The sequence below is a fragment of the Hypanus sabinus genome, chromosome 17 (assembly GCF_030144855.1).
Source record: "Hypanus sabinus isolate sHypSab1 chromosome 17, sHypSab1.hap1, whole genome shotgun sequence".
NCBI lineage: Eukaryota > Metazoa > Chordata > Chondrichthyes > Myliobatiformes > Dasyatidae > Hypanus > Hypanus sabinus.
The window spans coordinates 83197185-83224120 of record NC_082722.1 but is presented as its reverse complement, the minus strand read 5'-3'; the positions used below and the strand labels follow the sequence as shown (position 1 = coordinate 83224120).

Sequence of the window (26936 nt, the reverse complement as noted above, 5' to 3'; positions counted from 1 at the left end):
AAGAAGTTCAATTTTTGTCTCATCTATCCACAGAATATTGTCCCAGAAGCATTGTGGGACATCCAGGTAGTCTTTTGCAAACTTGAGACATGCAGCAATGTTTTTTTTAAAATGGAGAGCAGTGGTTTCCTCTGTGGTGTCCTTCCATGAACATCACTCTTGTTCAGTACTTTTCTTATAGCAGACACATGAGCAGAGTTCTGGAGATTTCTGCAGGTCTTTTGCTGTTACCCTTGGGTTCTTTTTCACCTCCTTCAGCATTGCATGTTGTGTTCTTTGCAGGATACCCATCCCTAGTGAGAGTAGCAACAGTACTGAATTTCTTCCATTTGTAGACAATTTCTCTTACTGTGGTCTGATGAATATTCAGGTCTTCAGAAATGCTTTTGTACCATTTTCCAGCTTCACGCATCTCTACAATCTTTCTTCCAAGATCCTCTGAAAGTTGTTTTGATTGAGGCACAGTGCACATAAACAGATCTTCCTTGAGATCTTTCAGTAACCTGACTGTATCTTTTTTTATTGGTCAGGCACCTCTACAACCCACACCTCCAATCTCATCTCATTGATTGGAGCACCTGACTCTAAATAGCTTTTGTAGAAGGCATCCCCCAGAGGTTTACATACTTTTTCCAACAAATAGATGTAATATTGGATCATTTTTCTCAATAAATAAATGAACAAGTATAATGTTTTTGTATTATTTATTTAATTGGGTTCTCTTTCACAAGTTTTAGGATTTGCATGAAGATCTGAGCACATTTTATTTCATATTTATATAAAAATAGAGAAAATACTACAGGGTTAACAAACTTTCTAGCACCCCTGTATACAACTGTACCTATTCACAACTCAGTTGGACATGCCAAGGTGCAACAGACAGAGCACTACAGCATAGAAAATGCACTTCAGTTCATCTAATCCTTGCCGACCAGGTCTTCGATTCTCTCTGGCAATGAGGATCATCCCCAATGGAAGACTGTGCATGCAGGAGTCCTTCATCAGAAACTTCTGAAACTGGCTTTTGGATTCCCAGACTGGGTAATTTCTGTGGCCTAGGGGAATCCTTATTACATGAACATGGAATATGAGATTACAGGAGCTGTTCTGAGTTCCCCTTCAGCCCTGTTCCCCTGTTTATCGGTTAGGCACAAACTGTTGATGATAGGTCAGGGGGTTTCCTTGATCTGTTGATGGGCCTGGCCAATGTGGCAATTCATTGCCCAGTCAACAGGCTATTAAGGGGTCCATACCAGCCAACCATTTCCCCTTCTGAGGTTACATCCAAACCCCAGTGCCTCCAGAGAGGGAGAATTCAGTGCCCTCTGATACACTGGAGATTTTCCAGGACCAGTGGGCAATGCAGGAACTGGAGCACACCTTGGAAACAGAGGACTTTCTAATCTGTTTCTAGATGTTTGAGTAAGAGAATACAAGCTTATCTCTCTGATAATGGAGATGTATCACCATCAACTGTACCAGTCTTATCCTGGAATTACCGGCACAGTTCCTTCTTATGCCCAATCTATACAAACTATCACGACCTACTGCTTTTCAGACAGTTCACCAAAGACATAACTTCATCAAATTTGACAAAAGGGTGCAAGGAGCAGGACTGGAACATGCCACATTGAACAACATTCAGATATGAAAAGGTGAGAGAAGTCAACATTTTGTATTACTCCTATTCTCTACACAAATGTGGGTTAAATGCGGAAAAAACTTAACAGATCACTCACAAATTGGACTATGCTAATCACCTGCATGCTCAAAAATAAACAGAACAATAATATGGCAACAGAACAAGACTTGAACCATTAGAAACAGAAGAGATTTTGCAGATGCTGGAAGTCCAGAGTAACACACACAAAGTACTGAAGGAGCTCAGTTGGTCAGGCAGTATCAATGGAGGGGAATAAACAATCAACATTTCACACTGAGTCTCTTCATTCAGGTCTCAGCTAGAAACATTGACTGTTTGCTGCCCTCCATAGATGCTGCCTGACTTGCTGTGTACCTCCAGCATTTTGTGTGTGTTGCTTTGAATCATTATAATGCACGCTACATTCCTTAAGATTATTTGAAAATCATACCTCAACTTCTCCTTCATCTAGCTCCCCATCATCTTCATCCTTTTTCCTCTCACGAAATGCATCTTTTCTGTCTCTTTCAGACTTCCTCTCCTCAGGCTGACTCTTTTCATTTTCTCCCTCCTTTGGTGAGTCACTGCTTTTCTCCTCAGTGCTTTGTTTCTCACTGTCCTCTGTTACAGCCCCTGGCTGTTCTTCAGGAACCTCCTCATCATAGTCCAGCTCATGCTCATCCAGGTCCCTGATGACAGAAGATGCTTCGTCCTTAGAATCATTTGCCGCTTCCTCGTCAACTTGCAAATCTTGTTTCTCAGTGGTACTTTTTTCAGCTCGCTCAGCACTACAAGTTCTTTTTGGACTCACAATATTATCACGGTCAGATTCTACATTAGGTCGTTCCTCATTTCCACTTTCTTCACTGTAATCACCTTCCTCCCTCAACTTTTCCTCCTCTTCCTCCACCTCTGATTCATGAGTTTCCCCATCATTGTCAGGTTCACCGAAACTATGAACCTCTGCATCACTGCAATGGTCATTGTCTTCAGAATCTACACCTTCTCCCTCATTGTCTGAACGTTTGTCTATATCGTCCTCTTCATCATTTTCATGACCCCCTTCAAGCAATAAGTCATCTTCATCATCATCCGACAGCTGGTCCTCTGGGGAACGTGGGTCACGATCAGGACTATCAGAGACATCCATTGGAGAATAATGTTATTCTGTTATGAGAAAAAGTACATGAATATGTTTCCCCCAAAGGGCACAACTGCATTTCCTCAATATACATCTCATTATTAGCTTCTGCAACAAAATGGCATTCAAGTCTGAGACTCTTACAAAGTGATCTTCAATACATCTGAATTTCAGTCAAGCTTGTTATTTTCTATGATCCAGAACGACAGTCAAGACAGTAATACATTCAACTTACCTTCTGGTATCTTTTTTCTCTTTTTCTTTTACCCTTCCCTCTTCTTCACTGGCCTCTTACCGCCTCACCTGCCCCTGGGTCCCCTCCTCCTTCCCTTTCTCTAATGGTCTACTCTCCTCTCAGATTCCTTCTTCTTCAGCCCTTTGCCTTTTTCACCCACCTGGTTTCATCTATCACCTTCTAACCTGTCCTCCATCCCCTCCTCCCACCTTTATATTCCAGCATCCTCCCCCTTCCTTTCCAATTCTGATGAAGGGTCTCAACCCAAAAAGTCAATTGTTTATAGAACATAGAACAGTACAGCATAGTACAGGCCCTTCGGCCCACAATGTTGTGCTGATCCTTAAACCGTGCTTCCCACATAACCCCCCCCCCCACCTTAAATTCCTCCATATACCTGTCTAGTAGTCTCTTAAATTTCACTGGTGTATCTACCTCCACTACTGACTCAGGCAGTGCATTCCACGCACCAACCACTCTCTGAGTAAAAAATCTTCCTCTAATATCCCCTTTGAACTTCCCACCCCTTACCTTAAAGCCATGTCCTCCTGTATTGAGCAGTGGTGCCCTGAGGAAAAGGCGCTGGCAATCCACTCTATCTATTCCTCTTAGTATCTTGTACACCTCTATCATGTCTCTTCTCATCCTCCTCTCCAGAGAGTAAAGCCTGAGCTCCCTCAATCTCTGATCATAATGCATACTCTCTAAACCAGGCAGCATCCTGGTAAATCTCCTCTGTACCCTTTCCAATGCTTCCACATCCTTCCTATAGTGAGGCGACCAGAACTGGAGACAGTACTCCAAGTATGGCCTAACCAGTTTTACAGAGCTGCATCATTACCCCATGACTCTTAAACTCTATCCCTTGTCTTAAAAAAGCTAACACTCCATAAGCTTTCTTAACTACCCTATCTACCTGTGAGGCAACTTTCAGAGATCTGTGGACATGTACCCCCAGATCCCTCTGCTCCTCCACACTTCCAAGTATCCTGCCATTTACTTTGTACTCTGCCTTGGAGTTTGTCCTTCCATAATGTACCACCTCACACTTCTCCGGGTTGAACTCCATCTGCCACTTCTCAGCCCACTTCTGCATCTTATCAATGTCTCTCTGCAATCTTTGACAATCCCCTACACTATCCACAACACCACCAACCTTTGTGTCATCTGCAAACTTGCCAACCCACCCTTCTACCCCCACATCCAAGTCGTTAATAAAAATCACGAAAAGTAGAGGCCCCAGAACCAATCCTTCTGTTTAAGTTTATTAATTTTTAAAGATACTGCCTGATCTGATGAGTTCCTTCAGTGCTTTTTGTGTTCAACTTGCAGTGCCTGGTAAGGAACAAAAATTAACTGAAACAAAGATGCACATCAACCAGCAGCAGCAATATTCCAAGCTTCAGACAGCCACAAGCCAGATGGGAGCTCTGGAGTGCTGACTCATAGAACAAGGAATAATGAAGACTCATGACCAGGATTGTTGACAAGTCAAAAGACATCTTCAGCATTACTTCTCAAATCCACAACCTTTACCTACTCTAGAAGCTGCCTAGAATTTCTCTATAGCATAGCTCTCTATTTTACTAAGCTTCATGTACCTATCTAATAGTCTCTTAAATCATTTTATCATTTACCACTTCCTGTCACTTACCTGGTGCCTAGATACTTTTGTGCCTAGCATCATTTTATGGACTTACAATCAATGTATACAAACTATCTTATGCATTTATATTTATTGTTTTTAAATTATTGTTGTGTTTTAGAAAACCCAGCAGAGATAAGTTTCCTAAGCTGACATAGGAAGAATTAACATCTCAGGGACTGTACTGATGAATTGTTACTCAGCCACTTGAGATCGTTGTGACCACCTCAATCACTATTTGGTTTCCCACTGTCATCTCCCTCTCAAATTTCAAGTTACAGCAAGTGGTCCACTCAGCAGAGAAGATCATTGGCTGTCAGCTACCAATATTAAAAGACCTGCTCCCATCACCAGAAAAGAACTGGAAAAACTACTGCAGACCCCATCAAGTAGCCTTCACCTATTCACCAAATTGCCATCAAGGAGACTCTACGAGTCCATCACCACCAGGACCACACGTCATCCCTGAAGCCTCCCCAGCTACACAACAAAACTCACTCAGGTCTATTACCCTAACTGTCCAAGCACAACATCCGTTAAAATAGTTTTTGCCGCTCTCCTTGTTCTGGTGATAGTTATTTTGTCTGTTCATATTCGTATTTAAGGTGCACTAATTGTTGACTGTTTGCACAATTGTCTCGTAAGTGTTTGGTTACTATTGTGTTGTCTGTTATGGTATCGTCCTGTGTTGACACCGATCCACAATCACTTCTGGTATGTTTCACATACTGGCAATAGACAGTAGGTGCAGGAGTAGGCCATTCAGCCCTTCTAGCCAGCACCGCCATTCACTGTGATCATGACTGATCATACGCTATCAGTACCCCGTTCCTGCCCTCTCCCCATATCCCTTGACTCCGCTATCTATAAGAGCTCTATCTAACTCTCTCTTGAATGCATCCAGAGACTTGGCCTCCATTTAATCTCTGTCTTAAATGGCCTACCCCTTATTCTTAAACTGTGACCTCTAGTTCTGGACTCACCCATCAGCAGGAACATGCTTCCTGCCTCCAGTGTGTCCAATCCCTTAATAATCTTATATGTTTCAATCAGATCCCCTCTCATCCTTCTAAATTCCAGAGTATACAAGCCCAGTTGCTCCAATCTTTCAACATATGACAGTCCTGCCATTCCAGAAATTAACCTTGTGAACCTACACTGCACTCCCTCAATAGCAAGAATGTCCTTCCTCAAATGTGGACATTCCTCAAAACTGCACACAATACTCCAGGTGGGGTCTCACCAGGGCCCTGTACAGCTGCAGAAGGACCTCTTTACTCCTATACTCAATTCCTCTTGTTATAAAGGCCAGCATGCCATTAGCTTTCTTCACTGCCTGCTGTACCTGCATGCTTGCTTTCATTGACTGATGTACAAGAACACCTAGATCTCGTTGTACTTCCCCTTTTTCCTAACTTGACTCCATTTAGATAGTAATCTGTCTTCCTATTCTTGCCACCAAAGTGGATAACCTCACATTTATCCACATTAAACTGCATCTGCCATGCATTTGCCCACTCACCCAACCTGTCCAAGTCACCCTGCATTCTCATAACATCCTCCTGACATTTCACACTGCCACCCAGCTTTGTGTCATCAGCAAATTTGCTAATGTTACCTTTAATCCCTTCATCTAAATCATTAATGTATATTGTAGACAGCTGCGGCCCCAGCACCGAACCTTGCGGCACCCCACTGGTCGCAGCCTGCCATTCCGAAAGGGACCCGTTAATCACTACTCTTTGTTTCCAGTCAGCCAGCCAATTTTCAATCCATGTCAGTACTCTGCCCCCAATACCATGTGCCCTAATTTTGCCCACTAATCTCCTATGTGGGACTTTATCAAAAGCTTTCTGGAAGTCAAGGTACACTACATCCACTGGCTCTCCCTTGTCCATTTTCATAGTTACATCCTCAAAAAACTCCAGAAGATTAGTCAAGCATGATTTTCCCTTCATAAATCCATGCTGACTCGGACTGATCCTTCTACTGCTCTCCAAATGTGTCGTAATTTCCTTTTTTATAATTGACTCCAGCATCTTTCCCACCACTGACGTCAGGCTAACCAGTTTACAATTCCCTGTTTTCTCTCTCCCTCCTTTCTTGAAAAGTGGGACAACATTAGCCACCCTCCAATCAGCAGGAACTGTTCCTGAATCTATAGAACATTGGAAAATGATTACCAATGCATCCACGATTAAGCAAGTAAAGTGATTCTGATCTTAAACTGTTTTTTTTGCCTGCATTGGATCCAGAGTAATATTTATTTCATTGTTTTAACCTGGTGTACAATAAAATGACAATAAAAAATCTCAAAGCTTGAATTTTAAACAACCTTGCATTAGTTCAAAAAGGTGCTCACTTCAAGGATAATAGTGAAGATACAATGAGGACTGAATTGAATTTACCACCTTAACCAACGTTGCATCTTCATTCTACTCTAACAGTACAATTTTATTTTTATTTTGAGATACAGTGCGGAACAAGCCCATCTGCCCAGTGAACCAACAACTCATCTATTTAACACTGGCCTAATTGCAGGACAACTTACAATGACAAATTAACCTCCTAACCTGTATGTCTTTGGACTGCAGGAGGAAACGAACATGGTCACAGGGAGAATGTAAAAACTCCTCAGATGGCGCCAAAATCCTAACTCTAGGATGTGCAAAGCTGCAATAGTTTCGCACTATCCGCTACACCACCATGCATGCCATGAATAACTGTTAAGAATCATAACAAAAATACTCCTTGTTTTTAAAAGTTCTGGTTCTCATGAAACCTCAAACTAATGGGCAATAAGTACAGTTGCAAGATAAAGTTTGTGAATCCTTTGCAATTACCTAGTTTTCTGCATTAACTACTCATAAGATGTGGCCTGATCTTCATCTAAGACATAATACAATCTGCCTAAACTAATTATACACAATTGTATTTTTCATGTCTTTATTGAACACATTGTTTAATCATTCACAGTCCAGGCTGTAAAAAGTATGTGATCCCTAGTATTTAATAACTGGTAGAATCTACTTTAGCAGCAATAACCTCCACCAAAAGTTTCCTGTAGCTGCTGATCAGCCTTGCACAACAAGGAGGAATTTTAGATTAGAACATTCCTCCATACAAAACCATTTCAGTTCATCAATAGTTCTGGGATACCTTGCATGAACAGCCTTCTTCAGGTCATGCCACAGCATATCAATTGGGTTAAGGTCTGGACTTGACTTAGACTTTGCCATTTGAAAACACAAATTTTCTTCTTTTTAAACTATTCTGTTGTTAATTTACTTCTGTCTTTTGGATCGTCTTTTTGCACTATCCAACTTCTATTAAGCTTTAGGTGATGGATCACTACCCTGGCATCCTCCTGTAAAATGTCTTGATCCAATTTTGAATTCATTGCTTGCTCAACGATTGCAAGTTGTCCAGGCTCTAAGGCAGCAAAGCAGCCCCAAACCACCATGCTCTTTCTACCATGCTTCACAGTTGGGATGAGCTTTCGGTGTTGGGTGTTTAGTGCCCTTTTCCCTCCAAACATAGCAATGTACATTTGTCTCATCTGTCCAGAGAACATTGCCTCTAAAGTATGTGGAACATCCAGGTAGTCTTTTGCAAACATGAGACATGCAGCAATGATTTTTTTTTAGAGAACTGTTGTTTCATCCTTGGTATCTTTCTATGAATACTTAGTGTTTTTCTTATCATGGACATATGAACAGAGACTTAAGCAAATTCTAGAGATTTCTGGAGATATTTCCTGTTACCCTTGGGTTATTTTTCACTTTCTTCAGTATTGCACATTTTGCTATTGGTGTGATCTTTGTGGGATACCCAGGGAGAGTAGCAATAGTACTGAATTTCTTCCATTTTTAGACAAATTCTTTTACTGTGGACTGATGAATATTCAGGTCTTTAGAAATGCTTTTGCAGCTTTTTCCAGCTTCATGCATTTCTACAATTCTTCTAAGGTCCTCTGAAAGTTGTTTTGATCAAGAAATGGAGCATGAACAGATCTTTATTGAGAAGAGCAGGCTCTGCTGGTAACCTGACTTTGTGTGACTTTTTCTTAATTAGGGCAGGACACCTCTCATTGATTGGAACACCTGACTCCAAATAGTTTTTGTAGAAGACGTTACCCCAAAGGTTCACATACTTTTTTTGAACCTAGACTGTGATTGTTTAAATGGTGTACTCAATATTGATGAGAAGTACAATTGTCTGTGTGTTATTTGTTTAGGCAGATTGTGTTTGTCTATTACTGTGGCTTGGATGAAGACCAGACTGTGGCGACCCATTTCCTGGCGTATCCGAACCGACTCACAATTAGATAGCCTACGGGGGTTTGCGAGCACAGAGCTTTGGAGCCTCTGCGCCATGGGGGGCCGGTTGACAGAGGCTTAAAAGTGAGGCTGAAGTTTTCGAATAGAGTTTTTTCCTTCGACTGCAGTTACCGACTCCGTGTCGTAATTTTAGCGCTGCGTGTAGCACACCGCTACAATTGGTGACCCCGACGGTCCAAACGATTTTTGGACCAGAAATGACCGACGCCGCCTCTGTTCATGCGGTTTCGTTGAAACTGCCGGGTTTCTGGACACAGCGCCCGGACCTATGGTTCCAGCAAGCCGAAGCCCAATTCCACGTTCGCCACCATCAAATCCCGATGCATCCTGACGACGTCCCCAAAACGGCACTCATCACCCCTTTCGGCCTTTTCGAGTTCCTCCGCATGCCGTTCGGCCTGAAGAATGCCGCACAGACGTTCCAGCGGTTAATGGATGCGGTGGGACGGGACCTGGACTTCGCGTTCATCTATTTGGATGACATCCTCATAGCCAGCGGCAGTCGTCAGGAGCATCTGTCCCACCTCCGTCAACTCTGCGCCCGACTGAGTGAGTACGGTCTTACAATCAACCCCGCCAAATGCCAGTTCGGACTCGATACCATTGACTTCCTGGGCCACAGGATTACTAAAGACGGGGCAACCCCTCTGCCCGCTAAGGCAGATGCGGTCCGCCACTTCCCCCGACCCACCACGATCAAAGGCCTTCAGGAATTCGTAGGTATGGTCAATTTCTACCGCCGCTTCCTCCCTTCAGCTGCCCGGATCATGCGCCCCCTGTTCGCCCTGATGTCGGGTCCGAGCAAGGACAATACCTGGGACAAGGAGTCCGCCGCCGCTTTCGTTCAAACGAAGGAAGCTTTGGCGGACGCCGCAATGCTAGTACATCCCAGAATGGACACCCCTACCGCCCTCACAGTGGACGCATCAAACACGGCAGTCGGTGGGGTGCTGGAGCAACTATCGCAGGTCGCTGGCAACCCCTGGCGTTTTTCAGCAAACACCTGCGACCACTCGAGCTTAAGTACAGTGCTTTCGACCGGGAACTGTTGGCGCTCTACCTGGCAATCCGGCATTTCAGGTACTTCCTAGAAGGTTGGCCCTTCACCGCATTCACAGACCACAAACCGCTTACCTTTGCGTTTACGAAAGCGTCCGACCCCTGGTCGTCCCGCCAGCAACGCCACCTGTCCTACATCTCTGAGTACACGACGGATGTCCGGCACGTCTCGGGTAAGGACAATGTCGTGGCGGATGTGCTCTCTCGCCCTACCGTTCATGCCCTTTCCCAAGGGGTAGACTTTGAGGCACTGGCAGAGGCGCAGCAGGCGGATGAGGAGATTCCGAGTTACAGAACCGCAGTCTCCGGTTTGCAGCTCCAGGACCTCCCCGTGGGCCCAGGTGAGAGGACCCTACTCTGTGACGTCGCCACCGGCCAGCCCCGTCCAGTCGTCCCGACAGCATGGCGGCGCCGCGTTTTCGACTCCATTCATAACTTGGCGCATCCCTCCATCCGGACAACTGTCCGGATGGTTTCCAGCAGGTTCGTTTGGCACGGACTCCGCAAACAGGTCAGTGAATGGGCCAAAACGTGCATGCACTGCCAGACGGCCAAGGTGCAGCGGCACACCAAAGCCCCACTGCAGCAGTTCCATCCCGCCCACCGGCGTTTCGACCACATTCATGTGGATATCGTGGGCCCCCTGCCAGTGTCACGCGGAGCGCATTACCTCCTGACTATCGTGGACCAGTTCACAAGATGGCCAGAGGCGGTCCCGCTCACCGACACCACCTCCGAATCTTGCGCCCGAGCCCTGATCGCCACCTGGATATCTCGCTTTGGTGTACCAGCCCACATTACCTCCGACAGAGGCGCCCAGTTCACCTCCAGCCTGTGGTCAGCTATGGCCAGCCTTTTGGGGACTCAGCTGCACCACACAACTGCCTACCACCCACAGTCGAACAGGCTAGTGGAGCGTTTCCACCGTCACCTGAAGTCGGCCCTCATGGCCCGCCTACGAGGAGCCAACTGGGCAGACGAGCTTCCCTGGGTCCGACTCGGCATCCGCACAGCGCCCAAGGACGACTTGCACGCCTCGTCGGCCGAGTTGGTATACGGCGCGCCCCTGGTCGTCCCCGGGGAGTTCCTACCAGCCCCAAGGGGGCAAGAGGAAGAACCCGCAGCAGTCCTGGGCAGACTACGCGAGAAGCTCGGTAACCTGGCCCCCATACCCACTTCACAGCATGGGCGGAACCCGACCTGCGTACCCAAAGACCTGCAGAACTATAAGTTTGTGTTTGTACGAAGGGGCGGGCATCGGCCGCCGCTGCAGCGGCCATACGAGGGGCCGTTTATGGTGCTCCGGAACAACGGGTCCACGTTCGTGCTGGACGTTGGGGGGAAAGAGGAGGTTTTCACGGTGGACCGCCTCAAACTGGCCCATGTGGACCTGGCGCAACCGGCCGAGTTTCCGGCGCCTCGGCGCAGAGGCCGAGCTCCCAAGCAGGTTCTGGCCCAGACTGTGGACATTGGGGGGTGTATCGCCGGTTCTGGGGGGGGGGGGGGGGGGGTTATGTGGCGACCCATTTCCTGGCGTATCCGAACCGACACACAATTAGATAGCCTACGGGGGTTTGCGAGCACAGAGCTTTGGAGCCTCTGCGCCATGGGGGGCCGGTTGACAGAGGCTTAAAAGTGAGGCTGAAGTTTTCGAATAGAGTTTTTTCATTCGACTGCAGTTACTGACTCCGTGTCGTAATTTTAGCGCTGCGTGTAGCACACCGCTACAAGACCACATTTTATAATTAATGCAGAAAGGCAGGTAATTGCAAAGTGTTCACAAACTTTTGCTTGCAACTGTATGTAAATACTTAGTGACTGTGTCCAAAGCAGAAATTTAAAACTAGCAATCAAATAAAATACCACTTTCAAGTAAATATGTACATAAACATAAAGAATGTTAAACTTCTATATAATAGATAATCTTAAACAAAATTGGGTAGCTAAGACATGCCTGAAATCCCTGTGCTAAATGCAGCTCCAGGACTCTGTGCAGGAAGTGGCTCCATTTGCCTGAACCTGCCAGTCCAGTCTTTGCTGAGCAACGCACACTATCTGGATTTGCTACACATGGCTATCGAAACCCACCCTCCCTATCTGAATTCATTGGTTTGGATACAAAGGTCCACTTTTGCTGGCCCTCTGTCAGGTGTTAAGATCAGAGCAACAACAAGGCCTCAAGCAGTGTGGCATTCAAAACTATAGCAATTCACACAGCAAAGTTTGACAGAGGCAAGTTTGTGGGCAGAGCTTCATATTCAGTCAAAATAGTTAAAGGTTTTTAAAAATGTTTTTTGATTCTCAAACATTAAAAATATCTAAACTTAAGCAGGCATTCAAACAGCCCTAAAAAACAAAAGCCACAAAATTGAAAACATTAAAATTAAGCAAAGTATTTTTAAAGAACAAGTTATTTCCTTTTTCCTTCCCAATTCCCAGGCTGGGTACACCTAACTAAAAATGTGGCATTTCCCTGATCAGACTTGGAGGACCCCCCAGCTGACTGAACAGCACAAGAACAGAAGTCTGATACTTATTTCAATGGTTTTAAGCTGATACAGTGGATTCTGGTTAATTGGGACAGCCACTTATCTGGGGCAACTTTAAGAGTTTATTTGGGGCACTATGCTACTTAACTGAGTCAGGAGACGGTAGCCAAAGTTCCTAACTAGCATCAGTCGCAAGGCCAACAGTCACATGAACCATGCTTAGAGTTTTCAAATAGAATCAGTTGCATGTATTTCTGTTCAAAAAGCAATGGCTTTTGTCATTGATAGTTGGCGAGAAATAAACAATGTAGCGATGTACTACATACAGAGCTAGAGACGACACGCAGTCGGTAAGTCGTTTCGAGACTAGTTTATTCAAACTTCGCGGCACTGGCATTTAATCCCTAGCGCCCGCCCTCTCCGGGCAGAAATGATGTCAGACGTGCATTACCAAATTCTCCCCCCGCGCGCTGGCTATTTGTGAGCCGGTTCACCTGCGCAGAAAATGGGTCGCCACATAACCCACCCACCCCCCCCAGAACCGTCAATACACCCTCCAATGTCCACAGTCTGGATCAGCCTCCGTTTGGGAGGTCTGCCTCTGCGCCGCGGTGCCTGAACCTTGACCGGCTGCGCCAAGTCCACATGGGCCGGTTTGAGTTGGTCCACCGTGAAAACTTCCTCTTTCCCCCCAATGTCCAGAACGTACGTGGACCTGTTGTTGTTGATCACCTTGAACAGCCCCTTGTAAGGCTGCTGTCGCGGTGCCCGGTGTCCGCCCCTTCGTACAAGAACAAACTTACAGTTCTGCAGGTCTTTGGGCACATGGGTCGGGGTCCGTCCGTGCTGTGAAGTCGGTACAGGGGCCAGGTTGCCGAGCCTTTCAAGTAGCCTGTCCGGGACTGCTGCGGGTTCTTCCTCTTGCCCCCTTGGGGCTGGTATGAACTCTCCCGGGACGGCCAGGGGTGCACCGTACACCAACTCAGCCGACGAGGCGTGCAGATCTTCTCTGGGCGCTATGCGAATTCCAAGCAGGACCCAGGAAGCTCGTCCACCCAGTTAGGTCTTCTCAAGCGGGCCATGAGAGCCGACTTCAAGTGACGGTGGAAGTGTTCCACTAGTCCGTTCGCCTGTGGGTGGCAGGCAGTAGTGTGGTGTAGCTGCGTTCCCAACAGGCTGGCCACAGCCGACCACAGGCTGGAGGTGAACTGGGCGCCTCTGTCAGAGGTCACGTGGGCCGGTACCCCGAAGCGCACTACCCAGGTTGCAATCAGTGCTCAGGCGTAGGAACCGGCAGATGTGTCACTGAGCAGGACCGCCTCAGGCCACCTCGTGAACCGGTCTACCATAGTTAGGAGGTGCCGCGCTCCTCGGGACACTGGTAGGGGGCCCACGATATCCACATGAATGTGGTCGAACCTCCAGTGGGTGGGTTCGAACTGCTGTGGCGGGGCTTTAGTGTGCCGCTGCACCTTGGCTGTTTGGCACTGCGCGCACGTTTTGGCCCATTCACTGACCTGCTTGCGAAGTCCGTGCCACGCGAACTTGCTGGAGACCAGCCAGACGGTTGTCCTGTTAGATGGGTGCGCCAAACCGGGTATGGAGTCGAAAACTCGGCGCCTCCAAGCTGCTGGGACGATGGAGCGAGGTTGGCCGGTAGTCACGTTGCACAGGAGGGTCCTCTCACCTGGGCCTACGCGAAAGTCCTGCAGCTGCAAACCCGAGACTGCAGTCCTGTAGCTGGGCGTCTCGTCATCTGCCTGCTGCACCTCCGCCAGTGCTGCATAGTCCACCCCCAGGGACAGGGCCTGGTCAGCTGGTCTGGAGAGTGCGTCCACCATGACGTTGTCCTTTCCCGAGACATGCTGGATGTCCGTCGTGTACTCGGAGATGTAGGACAGGTGTCGTAGCTGGCGAGCCGACCAGGGATCGGACACCTTCGTAAACGCGAAGGTCAACGGTTTGTGGTCCGTGAACACGGTGAACAGCCTGCCTTCTAAGTAGTACCTGAAATGCCGGATTGCCAGATACCGTGCCAACAGCTCCTGGTCGAAAGCACTGTACTTGAGTTTGGGTGGTTGTAAGTGCTTGCTGAAGAACGCCAAGGGTTGCCAGCGCCCCTCAATGAGCTGCTCCAGCACCCCACCGACTGCTGTGTCAGATGCGTCTACAGTGAGGGCGGTTGGAACGTCCATTCTGGGGTGCATCAGCATCGCAGCATCTGCCAAGGCTTCCTTGACTTTAACGAAAGCGGCCGTGGCCTCCTCGTCCCACGTAATGTCCTTGCCTTTACCCGACATCAGGGTGCAGAAAGAGCGCATGATACGGGCTGCCGAGGGGAGGAAACGGTGGTAGAAGTTCACCATACCAACAAACTCCTGTAGGCCTTTGACTGTGTTAGGCCGGGCAAAGTGGCAGATCGCGTCTACCTTGGCGGGCAGAGGTGTTGCCCCGTGTTTGGTAATCCTGTGGCCCAAGAAGTCGATGGTATCGAGACTGGACTGGCATTTGGCCGGGTTGATCTTCAGGCCGAAATCACTCAGGCGGGAGTAGAGCTGGCGGAGGTGGGACAGATGCTCCTGGCGACTACTGCTGGCTATAAGGATGTCGTCCAAATAGATGAACACAAAGTCCAGGTCGCGTCCCACCACATCCATTAGCCGCTGGAACATCTGTGCGGCATTCTTCAGGCCGAATGGCATTCGGAGGAACTCAAACAGGCTGATCGGGGTGATGTGCTGTTTTGGGGATGTCTTCAGGGTGCACCAGGAATTGATGGTATCCCCGGACGAGGTCTACTTTGGAAGATATTCTTGCCCCCGTGCAGGTTTGCTGCAAAGTCCTGTATATGCGGCATGGGGTAGCAGTCTGGAGTGGTAGCCTCGTTCAGTCTGCAGTAGTCACCGTATGGTCTCCAACCCCCAGCTGCTTTGGGCACCATGTGCAGCGGGGAGGCCCATGGGCTGCCCATGGACTAATCCTGACGAAGGGTCTCAGCCCGAAACGTTGACAGTGCTTCTCCTTATAGATGCTGCCTGGCCTGCTGTGTTCCACCAGCATTTTGTGTGTGTTGTTTGAATTTCCAGCATCTGCAGATTTCCTCGTGTTAACTGGTTATTCAGTTGTAGTTTGTCTTTTTTTAATACCTTTTTTTAAACTATTTCCAAGAAAATTCAGCTAATTGGGACAGCTGCTTAATTGGGCCAAAATATACTGGTCCCAATTAACTGTGATCGACTATTTCCAAACTATACTTCTAACTTCAGCCAACAAGATTTCTAAGCTTAAGACAAAATTAGAGTAACTGCAAAGCAGGCATGAAGATAAGAATTTCTGTCATTCCACACAACAGGTACAGACAGTACAGGAGGATGGAAAATGGGCAACCAAATGGCAAGGCAGGATGAGGCAAGGAATCCTTGTATGATAACAACCTGTTTGTAGTACTGAATATCAATGAGAGTACTACCATCTTGAGCACAGCCACTGCAACATGACTAATTTGGATATGGGGTGGTGGAGGTGACACAAATGGGGAAACCACAGAAAATGTAGGAACGTTTTCAATGATTGCTGGGGATTCAATAACTGAGGTGCTTCTACAAATAATTGTGCAAATACATTTCAAGTTTAGTTGTTATTCAACCATACGTGAATACCCAAGAATCAGCCAAACGAAACAGTGTTACTCTGGGGCCAAAGTGCACAGAAACAACGGTCATTATAAAGAGCACATTTAAAAAAGCAGTAAAATAGTCACAAAAAATACTGCCCAGTGTTTCTCTCTGTGATTGTGGAGGCATCAAGGTGCCCATAGAAGCACTGGTCAGCTGACTGGGTACCATCTACCCAGTATTATATGACAATGCAAAAAGAATCAGAGAAGTTGAGCAAGAAAGATACAGGACAAGGAAGTAAGAGGAATGAGAAAGAAGCGATTGTCCCCAGGAGGTGGCATGGACCTGCTGAGTTAAATGGCCTCCTTCTGCATTGTTATAATACAAGATAGCCAATGGCATTAAGAAGGAACAGAACACTGAGAGGATATAACAGTAAGACAATTCAGAATGGTTTTGCTATTTGCAGTTTCAAATATTCAGGTTTGAAGATGCCAGAAACAGCCAGGAGTGAAAATGAAACAACCTCACTATTTCAACAAGTTAGTAACTATGAAGAATTTCTATTTTTCACTTTTTATTATTATTTCACATTTTCTATGTCTGCTGCTTGTTCTTTTTGTCTTGTTTTTGTTACAGAAACTGTCAGTTGGAACTTGATGTCCAGAGAGCTGCCTCGTGGAGGTTAGGGACTGGGCCCCAAAAAGGACCAAGAAACAAGCTGACTCATGGAAAAGACAAGAGACGAGGCGCAGGGTTACGAAAACTCCATTTCGAAGTGGTGAGGAAGACTGAAGCATCAAAGTGAATACAGAGGTGGTCAGTGGTCACTCCCAAAGAAGATGGTCAGCAGTTGGATCAGCAGCATTCGGACTCAGGAAGGACTGAATTTGAGTGGCACTATCCTCGTGTGAACAAAAAGATTTTTCCAATATTCTGAGATTTATATGATTAATGGACTTTATGCTGGCTTCCTTCACTTTTTGTGTTTTCTTTCTTCTGGACAACTAGCAGGTGGGTGATCAGTTAATTTTTTGTGTGTAAAGGGAGGGGTTGGGGTTTTGATCCTACTGTCTGTTTTTTATTCACGAGTGAGGGGGTCAGGAATTGGTATTGTCTCTGCTTATTTTTCTGGGAGCGGGAAGGTCGGGGATTGTTATTGCTGCTGTTTTTATCTGCGGGGGGGGGGGAGAATTTTGGGGTCTGCATTTGCTTGTTTTACTTTTTGTGCCGGGGGTGAGTTACATAACATAAGGGCCATCTGGTATATCGAACCTGCTCCACCAATAAATTCATGGCTGATCAGGCCAAGGACTCATCTCCACCTACCTACCTTTTCCTCGTAACCTTATATTCCCCTACTATGCAAAAATCTATCCAAACTTAAATGTATTTACTAAGATAGCCTCCACTGCTTCACTGGGCACAGAATTCCACAAATTCACTACTCTGTAAAAAGCAGAGTGTGGCCTCACCAGTACCCTGGTACAGTTGCTCTAGCAATGAAGGCCAACATTCCATTTGCCTTCTTGATAGCCTGCTACACCTACAAACCAACCTTTTGTGATTCATGCACAAGCACTCCCAAGTCCTTCTGCACTGCAGCATGCTGCAATTTGTTTTACCATTTAAATAATAATCTGCTCTTTCATTATTCCATCCAAAGTGGATGACCTCGCATTTACCAATACTGTACTCCATCTGACAGACCCTTGCCCATTCGCTTAACCTATCTATACCTCTCTGCAGACTTTCTGAATCCTTTGCACAATTTGCTTTTCCACTTAATTTAGTATCATCAGCAAACTTAGATACACTACACTCGGTCCTCATCGTTAATGTATATCGTGAACAGATGCAGGACCAGCCTTGACCCCTGTGGCACACAGCTCATCACTGATTGCCAACCAGAGTAACACCCATGTAGCCACACTCTCTGCTTTCTATTAGCTAACCAATCCTCTATCCATGCTAATACATCACCCCCTACTCTTTGGATAAATCTTTTATGTGCACCTTATCAAACGCCTTCTGGAAATCCAAGTAAATAACTTCCATCTGTTCCCCTCTATTCACTTCTGATGTGCTGTGCTGATTTTGTGGTGGAAAATAGGAAACAATGATAAAGCAAAGGCTGAGATCCTGCAGGTATTTTTTTTAGGAACAAAGAAAAATTTATCAAAAAGCCGCATTCTCAGATTCCAATTCATTTGTCACATGTACGTCGAAACAGAGTTTGCATTGTTTGCATGAACAACCAACACACTCAGAATGGTCAGGCCCACAATACTCTACAGAACAAAACAGAATAATCCAAGAGAAAAAGAAACATCAGTGGACCACTACTGTCCCCTTCCATAATTATTTTAAAATTAATAAAATTATGGCTACATCAACACTAGACCGGATAATTTTGAAAATGCCGGTTTCGCATAAAAACGATAGGCGTCCACACTATGCATTTTTAAAAATATCTCTATCCACATTGAAACGGAGATTTCAGCGAATCTCCTCCTACTGGGCATGCGCAGGATACATCTGCCGAAAACAAGCAACATGTTTGGTGTTGAATCTCGCTATGAAAGTGCGCGTTTGTCTAATTAGACTAGAAAAACTTAAAACGACGGACAACTGTTGGCTCTCGTGCAGGAGAACTTAAAAGTAAAACAAAACAAATACTGGAGCGTACGGAGGCAACCGACAGGGAGTTCACGGACAGATTGACCCGGCTGATGACGAACATTGAAAAACTGACTAACTCTGTTGCATTAATAAAGCACCTTGTTAAATGTATAAATGCTTTAGTGTCTGCATCAGTGTTATCTTGTATTTCCATATGTTACATTAGGCTGTTACACATCTATTGTCAGAGAAGTACTTGCATAAATAGGTAAACCACCTTCAAATGAGCAAGGACAGGAAACAAGGCAATGTGAGTATACTTATTTATTCAGTAAGTTATGGGTCAAAGTATTTGGTGAGTACATTTCTAACTCTTCTGACTTCAGTCTCGTTGCCGTCTGTTCTAAAATTGTTAGGTTGCGTTCAAGAAAACAATGAAATAGCGCGCTGCCGTCTGATAGCGTTTTCAGAAGTCTCCGGTTACCCCATCCGCACTGATCTGCCCGAGCAGTGTTTTCAAAAATACCCACCCTGGAAAATGTTTCTGAAAAGCTCCAGTTTTGTGGGACGAAAACGCCGTTTTAGTGTGGATGAAGGATAAAAACAAAGAGAAAAAGCTTCGGTTACGGATTTATCCGGTGTAGTGTGGACATAGCCTATGGTCACTGATAAGTGCTTTCCCCATCATCACCTCAGTCACTTGGGAAATTATGACTCACAAATTTGATTTGAGTTTCTTTTGAAGAGGTGAGAAGAGGAATGATCAGGGTAAAGAAGTAGATGTTGCCCACATGGACTTTGACAATATCCTACATGTTAAGCTGGTCTAGGATAGATCATCTGGGATAAACGATGAGCTAGACAAATGTATACAAAATTTTCTTGGAATCAGAAATTGGTAGTACATTTTCAGTTTGGTAAATTGTAACCAGTGATGGGCCTACTGTTGTTCATCATGTATTATCAACTTGAATAAGAACGTAGTTGCACTTTTTAATATGTTTGTAGATGACACCAAAATTGGAAATATAGAGGACAATAAAGAAGGTTATCAAAGTTAACAACAGCATCTAGGTCAACTGCTTAGCCCCCTGCTCTTCTCGCTTTATACATATAATTGGGTAACTAAGAACAGCTCCAATGCCATATTTAAGTTTGCTGATGTCACTGTTGTTGGCTGAATCAACATATAGAAGGGAGATTAAAAATCTAGTTGAAATGTGCCTCAACAACCTCTCACTCAACACCAGCAAAACCAAAGAGTTGATTATCATCTATGGTCCATGAGCCAGCCCTCATTAGGGGATTGAAGGTGGATGCGTCAGTAGCTTTGAATTCCTGGGTATTATTGGAGTATCCGTCCTGAGACTGTCACAAAGAGGCACAACAGCACCTCCATTTCATCTAAGGTTCGGCATGTCACCTCAAACTTTGACAAATTTCTATAAATGGCCAGTGCAGGGAATCCTAACTGGTTGCATTTCTGGTATGGAAACATCAATGCCCAGGAACAGAAACATCTCCTAAAAGTGGTAGATACAGTCCAGTCTATTGTAGACAAAGCACTCTCACCATTGAGCACATCTACAATCTACAGAGAGTGCTGTCACAAAAAAGCAGCATCTATCAAGAAACCCCACCACCCAGGCCGCATTCTCTTCACTACTACCATCGAGCAGGAGGTACAGGAGCTATAGGTCCCAATCCACCAGATTTAGGAACTGTTACCCATCAACCATCAGGCTCCTGAACTGGTGTGGATAACTTCACTTACCTCAACTCTGAACTGACTCCACAACCTACTGCCTCTTTACATTTCATGTGCTCAGTAGTGATTTTTTTTTTGAAAAATTTGTCTTCTTTTGCACACTGAGTGCTTGAGTTTTTATGTACAGTTTTATTGTAAATTCTATTGTATTTATTTTCATTTAAGTGTCTACAACAAAATCAGTCTCAAGGTACTATAATGGTGACATATGTTACTTAGATAATAAATTTAGTTTGAGCTGGAAAAGAGGGCCAAGGAATGGCAAATGGAATTTAACTCGGCCAAGTCTGAGGTGTTGCATTTTAGTTGGTTAAATCAGGGCAGGATTTACAAACTAAGTAACAAAGGCCTGGAAAGTGTTGTAGAACAGAGATCTAGGGGTACATAGTTCCCTGAAAGTGGACAGGGTGAATAAGAAAGAATTTGGGATATTTGTTTTCATTAGAATTGGAACATTCCAAATATACAAGATATTGGTCAGTAATGTGAACAGTTCTGGGTGCTTAGTTATAGGAAGGATGTCACTAAGCTGGAAAAGATGCAGAAAAGACTTACTGAAGATACTGCAACTTTTTGAGATACAAGGAGAGATTGGATAGTCTAAACCTTTTCTCCCTCAAACATAGCAGGCTAAAACATGACTATAGAGGTCATGCCCCCTCTCCTGTTTATACCTTAGAGGTAAATAAAATAATGGCAGGCAGATTATGGAGGGTGCTGAATCAGAGGGACATTAGGACCATGTGTGTCCTTTGGTTCACGGATGCAGCGATTCAGATCGATGGGTTTACTATACACCATCAGGATAGATCTACAGTCTCTCGAAAGCAGAGGTGGAGGAGTATACATCATGATCAATTCTTCTAGTGCTCAAATGTATCAGTGCTGTCCCAGACATGGAATATCTTGCAGTTAAGTGCCGCCCATTTTACTTACCACGGGAGAGTTCTGTGATAATTTTGGTAACGGTATACATTCTGCCTCAGGCCAATGTCAATGGCTTTAGATGATCAGAGCAATGGGATCAACATGCACAAAACAGCGCATCCTAACACCTTCACCATCGTTTTGGGGGATTTTAACCAGGCCTGTCTGAAAAAAAATCACTAAACAATTACCAACAACAGATCACTTGCAATAGCAGAGGAAAAAAAACACACTGGACCTTTGTCACACCACCATCAAGAACGCCTACCGTGCTATTCCACGCTCTCACTTCGGGAAGTCTCATCACCTGAATATAGGCAGAGACTGAAGGATGGAGCACCTACAGGACTGCTTTGAATCGATGGACTGGACTGTATTCAGGGATTCATCTTCGAATCTGGATGAGTATGCTGCAGTTGTTACAGATTTCATTAAAACCTGTGTGGATGAGTGTGTGCCTACAAAGAATTGGTATACATTCCCAAACCAAAAGCCATGGATGAAACAGGAGGTGCTGAAGGCTAGATCTGTGGCATTCAAGTCTGGCAACCCAGGACTGTACCAGAAAACCAAGTATGACTTGTGGAGGGCTATTTCAAGGATGAAGAGACAATTCTGAACAAGGTTGGAGGCAACATAAGATGTACGACAACGCTGGCAGGATTTGAAAGACATTACTTCTGACATAGCGAAACCCAATAGCATGAATGGCAGCGATGCTTCACTACCAGATGAACTCAACGCCTTCTATACCAGCTTTAAAAGGGAGAATTTAAGTGCAGCTGTGAAGATCCCTGCTGCATCTGGTGACCCTGTGATCTGTCTCAGAGGCCGATGTTAGTTTATCTTTAAAAAGGGTGAACCCTCACAAAGTGGAAGGCCCCAATGGAGTACCTGGTAAGGCTCTGAAAACTGGTGCCAACCAACTGGTGGAAGTATTCAAGGACATTTTCAACCTCTCACTACAACGGGCGGAAGTTTCAACTTGCTTCAAAAAGGCAACAACTATACCAGTGCCCAAGAAGAATTGTGTGTGTGTGCGCGCGCGCACACTCACCCTTAACTCCTGGTGGAGTCATCCGGGCGCCATCATGACAAGCTTTTTGCACCAATCTTTTTGGTGTGAAGCCCATCCCTTTCCAAGTTAGGAATATACTATCAGCTGCCTTAATGACCATTGCGTAGTAGCACTCACATCTACAGTGATGAAATGCTTTGAGAGGTTACTCAAGACCAGACTGAACTCCTGCCTCAGCAAGGGCCTGGACCAATCGCAATTTGCCTATCGCCACAATAGGTTAATGGCAGACACAATCTCAATGGCTCTTCTCATGGCATTAGACCACCTGGACAACACAAACACCTACATCAGGATGCTGCTCATCAACTATAGCTCAGCATTTAACACCATCATTCCAACAATCCTGATTGATAAGTTATAGAACCTTGGCCTCTGTACCTCCCTCTGCAATTGGATCCTCAACTTTCTAACCGAAAGACCACAATCTATGCAGGTTGGTGATAATAGCTCCTCCTCGCTGACAATCAACACTGATGCACTTGGGTGTGTGTTTAGCCCACTGCTCTACTTTCTCTCTATACCCATGACTGTGTGGCTAGGCATAGTTCAAATACCACCTATAAATTTGCTGATGATACAACCATTGTTGGTAGAATCTCAGATGGTGACGAAAGAGTGTACGGGAGCAAGATATACCAACGAGTGGAGTGGGGGGGTGGGGGGGGGGCTACTGCACAGGACTGAAAGAAGTTGCAAAGGGTCATGAATCTAGTCGGCTCCATCTTAGGTACTAGCCTACGAAGTACCCAGGACATCTTCAAGGAGTGGTGTCTCAGAAAGGCAGCATCCATTATTTAGGACCTCTTGCACCCAGGGCATGCTCTTTTCTCACTGTCACCATCAGGTAGGAGGTACAGAAGCTTGAAGGCACACACTCAGCGATTCAGGAACAGCTTCTCCTCTGTCATCCAATTCCTAAATGGACATCCAACTTGTGAACACTACCTCACTTTTTTAATATATATTATTTCTCTTTTTGCATGATTTTTAATCTATTCAATATACATATACTGTAACTGATTTTTTTCTTCTATATTGTGTATTGCATTGAACTGCTGCTGCTAAGTTAACAAATTCCATGACACATGCTGGTCATAATAAATCTGATTCTGATTCTAAGGCAAGGGTCATATTCCACCCCCTACCCCCACAAAATAGAGGAATAAAGGGCATAGGTTTATGGCAAGAGGGGAAAGATTTAAAGGGGACTCAAAGGGCAACTTTTCTACAGAAGGTGGTCAGTATGTGGAATAAGCTGCCAGATGAAATAAGTTATGAGTACAGTTATAATGTTTAAAAGAAATTTGGACAGATACATGAATAAAAAAGGTTTAATACACACAAAAAGTTGGAAGAACTCTGCAGGTCATGCAACATCGATGGAGAGAAATGAACTGTCAATATTCCAGGCCAAGACCCTTAATCATGACCGGAAAGGAAAGGGGAAGATATCCCTAGATAGATATACCTATCCCATGAGAAAGTTTTAGTAACCAAGGTATAACATGCAATGTTTCAATTAACTGATATACTGTATTAAAGGTTAACCATATCATCAATATCTATCAATATGCAACTCTATCAATATCATGGAATTGTCTTCTGCTTGTGGGGCAGTATGGTAGCGTAGTGGTTAGTGTAATGCTATTACAGTACCCAAGCACCCAGGTTCAATGCCAGCACCATTTATAAGGAGTTTGTACATTCTCAGGTTAGTAGATTAATTGGTCACATGGGTATATTAGGTGACACAGGCAATCTCGATAAATAAGTGAGCTACCACTTCAAACATTTTAAAATAATGCCTATATTCCAAATGAAATATTTAAATCAGCTTGAATTTCAGTAAATTGCTTCGTAATCACTCAGGTGTCTGAACATACAATGGCCATTTATTCACAATTTGTTTTAGCACACTTATAAATGTATCCACATTGGAAACTACAACAAAGCAAAACCAAAAAGATAAATGCCAATACAAATTTCACTAGCCTGATCAATGTTACTGAATTATTCTACATGTAGACATTAAACATTTGAATTTAAGTTACAAATAAGATAACAGTAGATGTATGACTGAGATCAGAAGGTGAAGTTGCACCGTTGGATGATGATAAAGGTCCAAAGCAAAATACTGCAGATGCTGAAAGATAGGTCAGACAGCATTTGGGCAATGTGAAAGAGTCAGCATTTCAGGTCAATGAACTTCCAAACTAGGGAAAGTTATAGATCAAAGCTTTAATAGTTAAGAAAGTGGGAAGGAACACAAAGAACAAAACAGTTTATTGAAAACTAGCAAGTGATCAGAAAATAGATTATAAAATATAAAGAAAAATAGAATTTACTTTTCAAGCCACTGATAATTTTAGCAATAGTTAATAGCATTAACTGTGTCTCCCTCTGATACGCTGCTTTACAAGTATATTGTCTACTTGTTTTGGAGATTTTTATCATTGTGCTTTCCAGACTCAATCTGGCAAAAGTTTTGAAAAGCCATTCTTCAAGGACCAACTAGGACACGTACACCTAGCCCAGCAAATGGTAATTTCAGATAGGATCCTGTGATTCAAAATTAGAGGCACTGACATACTGTAGAGGTTACAGACACCATTACTGCTTGGGGTGTCAGAGGTAGGAGTTCAAATCCAGTGCTGTAGGGAGTTTGTGTGTTCTCCCCATGACCATGTGGGTTTCCTCTGAGTGTCCGGTTTCCTCCCACAGTCCAAAGTCATAATGGTTAGTAGATAAATTGGTCATTGTAAATTGTCCTGTAGTTGCATTAGGGTTAAATGGGTGAGTTGCTAGGCAACATACTTCAAAGGCACAGAAGGGCTTGGTCCTTGCTGTATCTCTAAATAAACAGACAGTAGTGCATCCAATTCCGGCTGATTTACTTTAAGGTGCAGAAAAGATCAATCAAACTGTTTCTACGACAAATGGTTTTAGCAATAGAGCAGAGAAGCTATAGGATTGAAGGTAAAAGAGGGCGAGAAGTTTGATAACAGAGCAAAGCTTTGCAAGGACCAGGGTCATTGTTTTGAAGGTACCATCAGAAGGGAGGTATTGAAACGTGAATTCCCACACCACCAGGTATATGACCAGCTACTTCCCTTCAACAATAGTTCCTGAACCAACCTGCAAAACCCAAATTGCTACAGTTGAGTAATCAATGACTACTTCAATCATATTTTATGAAGAATAGACTTTGTTCAGGATTCTTTCATGTATCATTTATGATTAATTTATGTTTATCTTGCGAATGTTGCTTATTTGATACCCATGATGCTGCTGCAATTTTTTTATTGCACATGCATGAATACGTTCTTGTGCATTGGGCAATAAACTTGATTTTGGACACTTGAAATACTGGCCAAGGAATACAAGAGAGATGCAAGTAAAACCTCAGGAGTAGGTATATGTAATTCTCTGCACTCAAGGATGGTAGAGACAAAATGAATTAATGGCAGCAGTCAGGGCAGTCGAGTGCTCCGTATGCAGGATGTGGGAAGTCAGGGACAGCACAATTGTTCCTGATGACTACACCTGTAAAAGGTGCATCCAACTGCAAACCGAGTTATGGAACTGGAGCTGGATGAACTTCTGATCATTTATGAGGCAGAGGCAGAAATAGACAGGAGTTTCAGGGTGATAGTCACCCCTAAAAGCCAGAAGGCAGGTAGCTGGGTGACTGTCAGGAGAGGGAAGGGTAATAGACAGAAAGAGCAGAGCACCCCACGGCCATTCCCATCAACAATAAGTAAATTGTTTTGGATACTGTTGGTGGGAACGACATACCAGGGACAAGTTGTAGTGGTCGCATCTCTAGCACCAAGACTGGACCCTCAGCTCAGAAAGGGAGGAGGAAAAAGAGGAGAGCAGTTGTGATAGGGGATTCGATAGTTAGGAGGGCAGATAAGAGGTTCTGTGGGAGAGATTGAGAATCTTGGATGGTCTGTTGCCTCCCTGGTGCCAGGGTCCACGATATCTCGGATTGAGTTCTCGGTATTCTCAGGACGGAGGGTGAGCAGCCAGATGACGTGGATAGGAAGGAGGAGATCCTGCAAAGAGAGTTTAGGGAGTTAGGTGCAAAGTTGAAGGACAGGTCCTCCACGGGTTGTAATCTCAGGATTGCCACATGCTACTGAGGCTAGAAATAGGAAGATAATGCAGCTAAATATGTGGCTAAGGAGATGGTGCAGGAGGGCAGGCTTCATGTTTCTAGACAATTGGGCTTTGTTCCAGGGAAGGTGGGACCTGTTCCAATGGGATGGTTTGCACCAGAAATGGAAAGGGACTAACATCCTTGTGGATAGGTTAGCTAGTGCTGCTCCAGGGGGTTTAAACTAGATTTGCGGGGGAGGAGAACCAGT

General features: G+C 44.8%; 1 protein-coding gene across 2 annotated transcripts in view; it reads right to left on the bottom strand.

Annotated features, from left to right (window-relative positions):
• The window catches only part of zc3h18 (zinc finger CCCH-type containing 18), a 277949-nt gene that overhangs the window by 240873 nt on the left and 10140 nt on the right, over positions 1–26936 (bottom strand). For both annotated transcript variants that reach the window (XM_059993355.1, XM_059993354.1), the window contains exon 2: positions 2094–2809. In XM_059993355.1, the coding sequence (XP_059849338.1) occupies positions 2094–2792 (699 nt within the window). In that variant the 5' untranslated portion in view covers positions 2793–2809. The remainder of the gene's footprint in view (positions 1–2093; positions 2810–26936) is intronic.